Genomic DNA, 13,795 nt, shown 5'->3' with positions numbered 1-13,795 from the left:
CATTGATTTAACCGAATTTTTGTATGGAAATTCAGCATTTGGCCAATAATTCAAGATCCACAACCCCCACTTTCTTCTGTTACACCTTAAATTTTAAGGCGATAGTTTATAATTTATGTGGGATTTAAAAAAAAATGAAATTACTCCTAATATGTTCTCTCGAACTTTCAAATTCCATATGATGAATTTTTCCGCATATTTTCCTATCTACAAACATTAAACGTTTTTATATGTATGTATCTATATTATTAGAAGACACGAGTGCGTCTATCTTTGGTATAATGATTAATTTGTGTTGCTTATGTTGTGTCGACAAATCGAGTTAATGTGAACAAATCGAGTGTAAATTGTAAGTGCAAAAAACGTCAAATTTATCACACTGTAGCTCAATAACGGGCACTTTGACCCCAATTTTTATTTTTTATTTAATAATTCTCCTTCAATGTAGAAAATCAGTAATATACTTTCCAAAACATTGACAATACTGCCTAACCCAGGTATGAACTTCTTTAATTGTGTCATATCATACGTTTCAATAAATAAAAATGCGGGAGTTTAAAAAATAATAATTTTGTAGTCTTGCGTTACGTTGCTATGATAAATAAACACGGCTCAAGAATATGGCAGGTCAAACGTTGCAATATTTGATCTTTTCCATTTGTATTGTGTAATTTTCTATTTGTTTTCTATATTTTTCATTTGTATTGTATATTTTACCATTTGTATTCTAAATTTTTCATTTGTATTGTATATTTTTCATTCATGTTGTATAATTTTTCATTTGTATTGTATAATTTTCCATTTGTATTCTATATTTTCCATTTGTATTATATAATTCATATTTTCCATTTGTATTATATGAATTTTCAGTTGTATTTTATAATTTTCCATTTGTATTGTTTTGTTTTATTTGTATTTATTTGTATTATATCTGAGGTTTTTTTTTTTTTGATTTGTTACGAATGATCTCAATAGTCATAGTAATTAATTTTTCACTCATATTGAGACGTCACCAGATGTAGATGAAGTACCATAAATGTAGACCTGTGCTTAGCGCACAGGGCCGTACATACATATGTACATGTATATGTAGCAGGGAGGGAGGCACTTGACGCAACACATGGTATCTGCTTTTAAGGTCCTATCCGACAAATCCGTGATTTTCACTTCTAAATGCCGAGTGTTTGGTAAAGGAGCAATCACTACCAATGGGCACGTTTGATTGGAAGACTCGGGTAACTCTAAAGTGATGCCTGTGCATGCGCAGAGGCTAGACTCCCTGGATGTGAATAAAACAACTGTTGCTTTGGTGTTGTTTTAAAAATAGCGTTTGAAATGAAAGTCATCATATCAATGACTATTTATATAAGTGTGAAAGCTCATTTTGATACCGAAAAGTATTTAATTCCTATTACATGCAGTACTGAAATAGTGTAAATATCATCAAAATTAACGAAATGTAGACCGTATATAATTCATCCCCACTAATTTCCTATTTAATTAAATCCAAGTCGGATAGTGAACGCCCCATTTCGAAATATACATGATCACATGACGTTGAACGCGGAATTTCGAAAGTCATCAATTACATTGAGTCCCATGGCGATCCGGGTTATGTCCTCAGTATTCCTTGCTTGTCGTATGAGGCGACAAAATGGGGCGGTCGTTCGGATGGGACCGCGTAAACCGAGGTCCCGTGACACAGCAGGTGTGGCACGATAAAGATCCCTCCCTGCTCAATGGCCATAAGCTCTAAGCATAGGCCTAAATTTTGCAGACCTTCACCGGCAATGGTGACGTTTCCATACGAGTGAAAGGTTAATTCTCGAGAGGGGCGTTAAACAATTTACAATTCTAAATCTGTTCAAGTGCATTTAAAAGCAAACATTGCGGTAGAACGTGTAACTCTATTATGACAACATAAAAACATGTTGTTTTTGTTGAATTCCCATCTTAGTATTTATAACGAAAATCTGCTCAACTGCTATCTAGAGAGAAATCCAAACCTTGATTTTTTCTTCTCCAAATTAATTCCATGAATTTTATTTCAGAATATAGCAAATTGAAGGTAGTGAATCAATAACTTCCAGCGTTTTTGGACAATTTGATGAGTGAAAAAACCCATTTAGTTAATTGCATTTTAATCAATCGGTAAATGATTTTATAAGAGCTTTAGTCCATTAACAGGCACATGTTGCATTTTATGTAATGTTCAAATACAGAAAAGAAAGAAGTGCCACCATGTCTACAAATGTATGGATCGATAAAGAGAATAAAAAGATGTCGCAATAATTCACTTATATATCAACAGTTGTGGGCAGGTTGGTTAAAAAGATAATTCAAAAGATGCATACAGGAACATTTGATTTTAAATCAGTTATTTATTAATTATTATTTTATATTAATTTAATAATTAGATTAAAGTAGTATTATATGCTGGTAAAAATCTGACAGTCCTTAAACTACGAGGGAGAGTCAATAAGTAACCAGCCTATCCCATTTCTGATTGACCGAGACGGTCACGATTTTCATGTCTTGTTTCAATACGTTTTATACCTGGGTGCAAGATTGCACACGTATCGAGTCATTCTTTAATAGGATATTGAATGTCAAACATGACTAGTGATGCAAAGGCATGCTTTTCATCTAAAGTTGAGCACCATGCTATAATTCGGTACTTGTATTTAAAAGGTAAAATAGGCAAGGAAATACACGGCGAGTTAGCCGATGTTTATGGGTCTTCTTCACCATCTTATATTCATGTTCTGGGTAGGGTACTTCAAACGCGGTAGAAAGTCTTTAGAAGATGAAGCCAGGTCTGGACGCCCACTGGATGCCACCGACGAAGAAATGTGTAAGAAAGTTCGGGATCTGGTATACTCTGATAGGCGAATTCAGGTGGATGAAATAGCGCAGACATTAAGCATTTCACATGGTAGCGTTTCTTCAATCTTACCAATCTCTACCCAGAGTTATCGTTCCTTACACTCACATATACCTCTGTTAACGTCTCAAATTAAGCAAAGTTATTCCACATGTAAATCCACTTTTTTTAACGGCTAGTAAAACTAAGAACTACTTCATAAAAGATTGGGAAAATGTAGGACAAGCAACTGTTACACCCCAAATCGTCGCCCAGCATCCCAAATCGTCGCCCTGGTGACGATTTGGGACAAGATTGTACTATCTTTAGAGGTGATGATTTGGGATGTACTATTGTTTAGCCCAAATCGTCGCCCGTCCTAAATCGTCGCCCGCTAATATTTTATTGACGTTTTTAGGATAGATTACACAGAAGTTATTTTAATGTACCCCCTCTTACATAGGGATACATAGGTTTCACTTGGTCTGTTTGTCTGTCTGTCCGCATCCATATCTCTGGTGTTTGTCGACCTATTGGACTGCGATTTTGTATATAGATTACAAGAGACCCTTTGACGTGCCTCCCAAAAATGAGAATTCTGGAATGAGAGCTTAAAGCACCGCGACCCGTGCACAATTTTCAGCAACTCTGCAATATCTCTGGTGTTTGTGAATCATACGTGGGTTACATCTGTTCCTGGCATGTGCTTCCCGTCACATGAAATCTCTTGATCGTGACTCAAAGAACCGCGAGCTGTAATCATAGCGAACTATGTTCGACTGTCTCTCTGGTGTTTGTGAACCGATTGAGATAAAAGTTTGTATGTAGATTATATGGGACTAGTCACATAGATTTCATTTATTTGTTTGCTTGTTTGTTCATTGACATATTTAGAGAGAGCGAGAGAGAGAGAGAGAGAGAGAGAGAGAGAGAGAGAGAGAGCAACGAGTTAAACAAACAAAACATATTCAGAAATAAAGAGGAAGGATGGGTGTTTCTCGAGGTTTTCACGAGTGTCCAAACGGCGGCTAACAGGCGTCATCTAACTTACTCTGAGGTCACTAACAAAGCTGCGGTGCACAAGACCTATAACAACCCTATGTTAAGCAGAATGACCCTACAATAAAAGGCAAAACTTTTTTTGTCGGACACATCCCTCTCTCTCTTTCTCCATCTCTCTCTGCAGGACTGGACGAAAAAAATTCATATAGACAACAATGACACCACCACCACCAACAACAAATACAATTCTTTCAAAAGTAACAACACCACTACCAACCAAAACAACAACAACAAATACTGTGATCATAATAAATCTTTTAAAAAAAATATACAACAGAACAAGTAGAAGACGAAGTGGGAGATTAAAATGCTTTTAAGGTCCAGAGAATCCTTTGTTGTCATAGCTGGACCACAGAAGAAGAAGAAGAGGAAGAAGAAGAAAGAAGAGGAGAGGAGGAGTTAACAAACAGGGCCAGTTTGTCTGTAAATGATGTTTCCAAATAGTTGCAGCAAGGGGGACGACAATTTAGGGTGTGATGTTATGCCTAAATCGTCGCCGGCGACGATTTGGGACGGATGACGATTTGGGGTGTAACAGCAACTATTTGAAGATTTTTTCCCATTACTATATATTCTTTCATGTACCTATGTATAGGCCTGGTGCAATAGAACTACCCAATATCCATGTTTCAACCCACATCAATGCTTCTTGTGTCACAAACAGACTTGACATCTGCTCAGTATTTATTTATTTACGTATAGTTTTGTAACTGAAGTTGAAACCATACTTTATTTGAGCATATATGCCATTTTACAAAAATCTTGTAAAACCCTTGAAACGTTGACAGAGGTGCAAGTGAGATCAAGGAACTACAACTCTGTGTAGAGATTGCAATCTTACATGATCGTTTAGGTATGCGCAAGCTAACAGCCCGTTGGGTCCCCAAATCCCTTAGCGATGAGCAAATGGCAACCAGAGCATCAGTAAGCAGCGCCGTATTTAAGCGTTTTAGGTCAAAAGGTGATTTTCTTTTGCGTCTGGTTACTGTAGATGAGACTTGGGTTCATTATTACAAGCCAGAAAGCTCAGAGTCATCAGTGGTTAGGGCCTGGGTCCCCGAGGCCAAAGAAGTTCAAGACGCAACCATCTGAAGGTGATGGCCACAGTATTTTGGGACGCAAAAGGCGTTATCATGTTGGACTTTTTACCCAAGAGAAGTAAAATAATTGGAGTGTACTATGGAAATTTGCTTGACCAGCTGAGAACCGCCATCCGTGAAAAGCGCCGAGGTAAACTTTCTAAAGGGTTTTTTACTGCAACAGGACAACTCGAGAGTCCACACTTGCAAAGTTGCAATGGATGCTGTAGAGGGAAACGGGTATGAATTAATACCACATCCTGCCTATTCGCCTGACCTAGCTCCTAGTGACTTCTCCCTAGCCTATTCCCAAACTTGAAAAAGGATATCCGTGGACGTCATTTCCAGTCTGACGAAGAAGTCGTGACGGCAGTTGAGGAGTGGGTTAATGGAGAGGACCCTGACTTTTTCAGTTCTGGGCTGATGGCACTTGAACACAGTTTATCTAAGTGCATCACACTAGAGGGCAATTACATGGAAAAAGAAGAGGTGGATTTCAACCGGAAATAAGTTAGGTTGGTTACTTATTGACTCGCCCTCGTATTATATAAAAAACTGAGAATTGTCATGTTCAATCTTTTTTCAATTGATGACAGAATTTCATATAATGAATCCTGTTGAAGATTATATCAGACGATGGACTAAATATGAAGAAGAACTTGACACCTTGTCAGAATGGATATTTTTAAAACTTATAGTTGTATGCTTTCAATGTGAAGCGCTTTAGATATCTTAAATGAATTAGGGCGCTATGCATATTTTAGTATTGCATTGTATTCTAATTGAAAGATTGGGGTTCTCTGAATTTAGGACCTTTTAAAATAAAATTTATTTAATGACTTCAGGTCCTCATTTTCAACTATATCGACATCACCAGTAATGGCATGCCCAGCTGAATTATAGTTGAAAGAAGAACAAGAACATGTAGGTGGATCATGTACAATATGGTAAATATCTATGTACTGTAAAGTTTGTTTGTAATGAAAAAGTTTAGATGCAATAGTAGTAGTATATTTGTATGATATGCAGGGTGTAGACTTGAACTTGAACTATGCAAGAAATACAAGACGAAGATGGTCTATTACATGGTAAAATCTTCCTGTGATGCCATTTTATTATTTAAGCGCTCCGTTATGTATAAGGAATGGAGAGTTTCAGACATAAATTCCCCCTAATACCCCTCTGTCATTATGGAGCTTGAAGTTTTAACAAATATATGTAAAAGATAATTATCAAGTTAAAACCTAAACGCCTAGATGGTATTATAACCCAAAACTTTAACTTTACGTTATATCATTTACATGTCGTTGGGAAATAATATGTAACGCAAGAAATAAATAAATAGATAAATAAATAAATAAATAATAAATAAATAAAATAATCCGTTGTATTTCTCGCTGTCTACGAAAAGGGTTTGTGGGTATGATGGTTTTTCTCTCTAAAATTCTGATTCTCGTGAAGAAGATGGAATGATCTGGGGAATTCAAATGTTTATAGAGAAACTCGTTACCACCATTATTGATTTTAAACCTATGTCCCGATATTATCGCATTTAGTGACCCCTAAGTTTAGTCCGCAAAGGTTACACTCAATTGTGTAGATTAGAGGAATCAAATATTCCATGACAGTGTTAGTTGGGCTCAATCATACGTTGGAGATTTAAACGAATTTCTAGATTTTCAAAAAAAAAAAAAAAAAAAAAAAAAAAAACCCACCAAAACCTTTTACCCAACATTAGAAACTTTTAATTATTAGCATTTCAGGAATCATTTTCACTTTCAAATTAAGTCAATTCTAGTTCTTTTTAGAAATCTCATTGATCGTGTTCAGTTTTATATTGAGTGTGTAAACCGGGTGTGTTTGTTTCTCTACACTGTACATTGTATTTGTATATACTGTGGTCTGGAAATTTATCCCCAGGACCAAAACGTGACCTAGACTTTATAAAAATAAGTTTGCTATGCTGTAAGAATACACGATACTATTTATCATTCTCATTATTTCGAAAGAAAAATCAATCATCTTCAAAATACCCCAGGGTGAGTTTTGAAATCAATGACGTTATTTTTGATAAGTTCAGAGACCAATGTGTTGCATGTAGGTATGCACATTGATTGGTTTTCTGTAATGAAAATTGTATTTCAGGCAATAATATCTTGAAAAGTTTAGCATAATCTTCGATAGTGTTTAAAACCCGCTGAAAATAATCCACGAAATCCACATATTACTTAATGTTGTACAACGTGTAATATTTTCTGAGGTAACCCTTCGAAATGTTTTAAATCAAACTCAAGAGATCGGATCAAACAACTGATATTCATCAATAAGAAAGATCAAAATTGCCTTTTTTGTAAAATCACGAATTAAGAGTCTCATGACATTTAAACACCAGCTACTGGGCGATCGGCACTCGTAACGATTATGCACTAATTGAGGGATAGTCATTTAAATACTGTTGACACGACTTGGATTCGTGTGTCCGAGGCTTGCGTTAATAAATATTTAACTGTCTCCTAGAGAATCTCGTAAAGCAAACCTCAAACCCGTGACGATCTTTAGCTCTTGGAGAAACAGGACACTATATAGGACAGGTAGGGATAAGTTTTCTCAAAAGTTCACACAAAAATTAACATAATGTAAGTATTAATATTTGCAACTGGTTTGATATAATAGTATATTGTGTAATAGGAAAATTACGTATATCGTGTACAAGCAGTTTACGATTAATCTGATAGTTAGGAAATGGGGTATTTTCCGCTGATGATCGTACAATCCTTGACTACTTTTACGGTTTCGCGGTATCGATAGCACACAATCAACGATTTATCAAATGTAACGTTTAATTTTAGACACTTTAAACTTTATCCATCTTTCATGTAGTAAGTACACCATTCATTGCAGTAACAGAATTTCTGGCTGGAATGAGAACTTAATTGTCTGTATAAAATAGAGGTGGAGGACAGAGCTTTTGTAGAGAGATTGACTACACCACGAACTAGAAGCAACCCAGAGCACGTGTATTTGTACATGTATTATATACATGTATACAATATATAATTATGGATGAAATTGTTTATTCTTAATGAAGGCGGTACAATACTACTCGTAAATGACAAAATACACCATCAGCTGTTCAAATTTCTTCGTATCCAAATACATGTACATATACTACTGCTTGAATGGTACAATTTCAGCATTCCATTCATTTCAAAATTTTCTAACGACATAATAAGATTACATGGCATTGCGTGCACAAACCATTACTTATTCAGAACTTTTTATTGAATGACGTTTCTATTTGTATGTAATTACACAACTAACAATAAGAAATGTTGATTACTTTGATTATTCGAACACGATTTTTAAAGATACCCAATTGAAACCCCCCTATAAGCATTGTTTCAATTCAATTTATTTCAAAATTTTTGGATTTCTGATTCACTATGTAAGAATACAGCCCCACAGGAGAACCCATAATTACTTATAATTAGAATTTTCCCTTTGCCTTAGTACGCTAACTAGAATGTGTCCTCGTCGCACGTACAATCTTGTCCTTAAAATTCCGATTAGAAAACTACCTAAAATATTTGTTCCGATGTTTCCTTTGAACATTTACCATCTGCTGGTATTTGCAACTGGCTAAAAATGCTTATACAATGCATATTTGAAAATGTGTTTAAATCTTCATTTAGAAATCTGCACTGAAAATGAATCTGAACAAAATGTATACATGCCCCATGAACAATTGTGTATGTTTGGATAACAAATGAATTGATTCGCATTCTTAAAAGTCACTTGTACAAGACACACGGTTAACATTATTTTTCATATCGTTATTGTAGCTAAGCTCACAATGGGGTGTGGTTCATCCTCCCCAAAACCCTCACAGCCCGTTAGAAGCAGGGACAAAGGCGACATTATTCTGACGTCAGAGGTAACTGACAGCGACTTTAAATCAACACAGGCGCAACCAAAGAAACCAGCGCCACAGTCTAATGGCACAACGCAACGTCAGACAAAGCCATCTGGACAACTATCCGGTAACAAGACGCACCACACGAACAACAACAATGGGGCCGTAATTGTGAATTCTATTTACTCTAAACCGCCATCCGTCGAGTCGGGGACACATGATCTGCTGGTTGAAAATGTAGAGGATTTAACAGGAAGTGACGTAAAACCAAAACCATCCAGAAAAAAGAAATCCCAAATCATGTCAGACCCTGAGATGTTTAAAGCAATTGATAGCCATGTTGCAAGGGTAATCCAACAGAATAGTCTGATATGAATAATCAATGAAATTACCGCCCATTATATAAAACATTCAAATTTCTATAATTTTATTCGATTTTATTATTGAGAAGAATTGGACAGAGGGTTTACAGTATGCCATTTCCATACTAGTAGATCCATCAGTTTAAGGGAATATTTAACAACACTATGCATTCTTTTCTTACATTTATTTCACATCATAGACTCCAGCCTCCGTGTGTACCTCTATTCCCACACTTGTGGATTACCTTGTCAAAGCAGCACGGACACCTTTGGAAAGAGCTCGGGCAATTCACAAATGGGTGACAACAAACATAAAGTGAGTATATGTTGTATACACAGATATTACATTTAAAATGTTAGCCTCATGATATCAGTGTTCGAATAAAGAATTCATCGTAATTCTAAATTTCTACTGTTGATTACTTAGATTTCACTTATGGTTGTTTTCTCATTATCTATACAATCTAGATACGACATTGAGGGATATATGGGAAGAAGTGAGAAAAAGTCAAACGATGCTACAGATGTCTTGAAACACCGCTGTAGCGTCTGTGCTGGGTATAGCAATATCTTCGAGACGTTATGCCGGTAGGTAGCTTTATTTATTGCTGTACTACATACATGTAGTTGGAGGAAGAACCAGTAATGAAGGAATTTGTGTGCACATGCGTCAGTGTTTGCAAATCCACAGATTATCACGTACCCGGGGAACGCCGTTCCACTCATAATGTCCAAACCGTCGTTTGAGATACCTCCAAGACATGTCATACAGTGAGAGGAGTACGAATAGGAAAATGTAAAATGAATCTTAGTAATCTTACACTATATCTAAAATGATTCTAAAATTGGGTCGATATGGGAGTGGAATGCATTTGAATTCGGTGCCAGTGATTTGAAACTGCCACCAATACACTGCTACATGTATCTTCATCATAAGAGCTCATTTGTTTTCTAAAACTTAACATAAATGCAAAATAATTCTGTTCAAAATTGTTTTATTTTACAAAATCCTTAGGGAAAAAATTAAATGGTATAATGAAAGAAATATATTTTTTTGTGCATGATGTCCATTTTATATAAAAGCAAAATAATGCCCTCCTGTACTACAATCCTCGAACCAAAACCCCAATTTTAGCCTAAGTGCTAAAGATCCGAGATTTTCTACAAAGAAAGGTGAATATAACGAACACTGATCAATCTCATAAATCCTATAAAGAATACAAAATAAAGAGTTGGGCGAACACGGACCACTGGACATACCAGAAGTGGGACAAGGTGCCTGGAAGGAGTAAACATCCCATTTTGACCGGTCATACCCACCGTGAGCCCTAAGTCTTGATCAGGTAAACGGAATAACCCGTAGTTAAAATAAGTGTACCAAGAACGGCCTAACAATCGGTATGAAACACGTCACACAGCACTTGATCCAATGATAGGTTATATGGGCAAACAAGATCATCATAACGATCATAGAATACAACTACATATAAAAAAAACATAAATTTGACAACATATGAAATATAAAGAAAAATTGTGTCAGAGTTACCAATACACTGGTCTTCATATGGACAAAAAATTTACACTTTGCTGAAAGAGTAAAGCTTTTGTTGTATAGATGTGTAGAATTACACACATATTGTAAAAATGTCTGAAAAATAGAATGTGTTGTTTATTTTCGCAGATGTGCCCATATCCCTGTTATGGTTATTAACGGATACGGCAAGGGATACAGCCACAAGGACGAGGAGGACGTAGACATTTCCAACTTGAGCACCAACCATGCCTGGAACGCCATCTTTGTGGAAGGAGAATGGCGCTTGCTGGATTGCACATGGGATGCTGGTTATGTCGATGGCAAGTCCTTCCACTGGCACAAGCGGGACAATTACTTCCTCATGGACCCGGAATACTTCGTCAGCTCACACTTACCGTTTATGAATAAAGACATCACAACAAGTCAAGCTTGGCAATTACTGGATAAACCGGTAGATCCAAAAACGTTTTTCAAATCGGTAAAACTGGAGGAGGGTTCGGTGAAATATGGTGTGTTTCCACTCTCTCATAAAGAAACCGTGGTTCAAGTGAATTGTGAAGCGTGTATAGAAATCCAGAAACACTCCGTAGGTGAAATTGTGGATACTTTGATATCTTTTGTCGACACTGAAGATAACAAGGAGTACCAACAATGTGTTGCGACTGAGAGATCCGGAACTGACGTCATAAAGTTCAATGTTCGTCCATCCAAAGCGGGCACTTACAAACTGACCATATTTATTAATACACCCGAGGAAGAAAAGAAATGGGCACATCTCTTCAAATACGTTATAAAGTGTACAAGTGTCCTGGACAATTTGGTCTTATTTCCCAACCACCGTCAATTGTATGGTCCTAAGCAAATTTACAAGGAACTAGGCTTTGATAAAGGTGTTACGAAGAAAGCAATTTATTCAACCGACTCTGGAGAACTGGAAATTATCCTTCCAACACTTAAGCAAATGTCGGTTCTATGTACTTTAGAAACGGAGGACTCCACAAAATTACAGAACGCCGTCTTTCAACAATCTACCTCAAACTCCATTTCCTTATCCATCAGACTTCCCCGAACGGGAAACTACAAGCTAATTATCTTCGCAACAAACGGAAGGGAACATGTGGTAGCAATCACATACATGATTCAGTGCACTAACGTTCTGAATGAATTCAGGCCGTATCCGGTTGTATTTGGATCTACTACCACTAAATATCAGGTCGTTCTTCATGAACCCAAAGTCAAAGAGATTCCCGCCAACAGCCCTGTCGTTTTCAGGTTCTCGTCCCCAGTTCTAAAATCTGCACAGATTGGAAAAAAAGTATTCCAGAAAACAGATAACAGTGATGAGTGGAAGATTACGTTTGACACGCTGGACTCTGGGGCCCAGGTTAATCTGTTCGGGAGTGCTGAAGAACAAGGGACAAGAGAAGCACTGTTCGGTTTTCTCACGAAGTAGAGAACTCAAGCAAATACCGTCTACCATCCAAAACTAATAATTTATATACATGTACAAACTTGCAATCAATCAGTCTCTTTAACACTAGTACTGAGACATTTCGATAACTGATACGGTGCAATTATCTCATTTAGCAATATCACACTCAATATCCATGTAATTAAACATTCCAAGAAATATTCTATGATTCATGTTGATTTTTAAATAGTTTTTCTTTACTCAGCTTTTCTTAAAAGCCTTTTCTCCAATCTAAATGTAAGTTATTATTGTGATATAACCTATTATCGTGTTTACACACACATCTTACTAGCCACGGGTCTCATTCCTTAACCATTTCTCGGCTTCATCGCCATGGAATAGTTACTTCCAAAATCATTTAAATTCGAAATCAAAACTACGGGACAAAATTGTGCTTTTCTGCAAGTTAATATAGGCGACAATTAAAGCCGAATATCTTTCTCATTGAGAACAGGTCTATCTAGAAAATTGCACGACAATGTCTAGATGCATATTAAAATATCACAGGATAGAAATGAAAATCAGTTCGTAACTCGAGGACATATTAAATGAATGAACACTCCGAACGTAGTTCAATTAGCCATGTAATCCTAAAGATAATATTTATAAATTTTTATACTTGTTACGTATCTTAATTTTTTAAATGTTATAATTCTGCCACCATTTAATTGTTTAATCAATACCTTAGATAATCAATAGCAAAATAAAAAGAAAGGATAATTGGGTGTATTGTAGTGCTGAACAATAAGTTGTATATTTCCAAGTTCGTTCCACAGTGTTGTCATTATTTTACTCTAAAACAGTTAAATGTCACTTATTGACGATTTTTCAAATCTCTTGCCTCAATGAAGGTTCGATTAAGACTCCATTGCATTGATTTATTCCGGTATAACTTTTTAGCAAGATCTGTGGGCTGGTCTTCATGTATAGTTACTGGCCAGTAGTTATAACTAGGAATTAGGGGGGTCTCCACCAACCCAATCACCCCATTTTGAACATTTTTCAAATTTCACGTTGAAAAATCAGTCTAAGATTTGGTCTAAGAGTCTGTCTCCCAATGTTTTGTCAATTATGAATCGAAAGTAGATGACTAAGGCCTTACAAAGTATACCACTTTTGGATAAATTTTGCAGCGAGTCATATCAAGTCTATCCAAGAGGGACATCAAAGATGTTAAGCTTGCGGTTAAAAAGATACGCTGTTACAGACCGAATTTCCTGCTAGAAGATCGTTATTATATCTAGAAGGAAATGCGAACAAAAAGCACGGCGACCAATCTCATAACTACCAAAAGGTATACACAATAAAGAGTTGGACAAAACGGACCCCTGGACATACCAGAGGGGGGATCAGGTGCCTAGGAGGAGTAAGCATCCCCTGTCGACCGGTCACACCCGCTACACTTGACATTATATTGACATCAGATAATAGTTGTTTTATACTAATTCAGATATCAAAAAGAAGTTAATAATGGTCAATTGTTAACGCACGACGACTGACACGGACCCAAG

General features: G+C 36.4%; 1 protein-coding gene across 1 annotated transcript; it reads left to right on the top strand.

Moving 5' to 3' along the window:
• The first annotated feature begins 7,248 nt into the window (after positions 1–7,248).
• Positions 7,249–12,448, top strand: LOC125650887 (kyphoscoliosis peptidase-like). The gene is made up of 5 exons (XM_048879458.2): positions 7,249–7,595; positions 8,847–9,265; positions 9,480–9,595; positions 9,748–9,867; positions 10,961–12,448. The coding sequence occupies exons 2-5, from the start codon at positions 8,858–8,860 to the stop codon at positions 12,264–12,266; spliced, it is 1,950 nt and encodes a 649-aa protein (XP_048735415.2). The 5' UTR covers positions 7,249–7,595; positions 8,847–8,857; the 3' UTR covers positions 12,267–12,448.
• Positions 12,449–13,795: the final 1,347 nt, after the last annotated feature.

Source organism: Ostrea edulis, chromosome 5 (assembly GCF_947568905.1).
Source record: "Ostrea edulis chromosome 5, xbOstEdul1.1, whole genome shotgun sequence".
In the NCBI taxonomy this organism is placed as follows: Eukaryota; Metazoa; Mollusca; class Bivalvia; order Ostreida; family Ostreidae; genus Ostrea; species Ostrea edulis.
This window is presented reverse-complemented; position numbering and strand designations above follow the sequence as displayed.

Bases quoted from the DNA above. Each gene is read 5' to 3' on its own strand.
- LOC125650887 (XM_048879458.2), top strand. From the start codon at position 8,858: ATGGGGTGTGGTTCATCCTCCCCAAAACCCTCACAGCCCGTTAGAAGC. The intron at 9,266-9,479 runs GTAATCCAACAG...TTCACATCATAG, and splicing joins TTGATAGCCATGTTGCAAGG to ACTCCAGCCTCCGTGTGTAC. The intron at 9,596-9,747 runs GTGAGTATATGT...TATACAATCTAG, and splicing joins TGGGTGACAACAAACATAAA to ATACGACATTGAGGGATATA.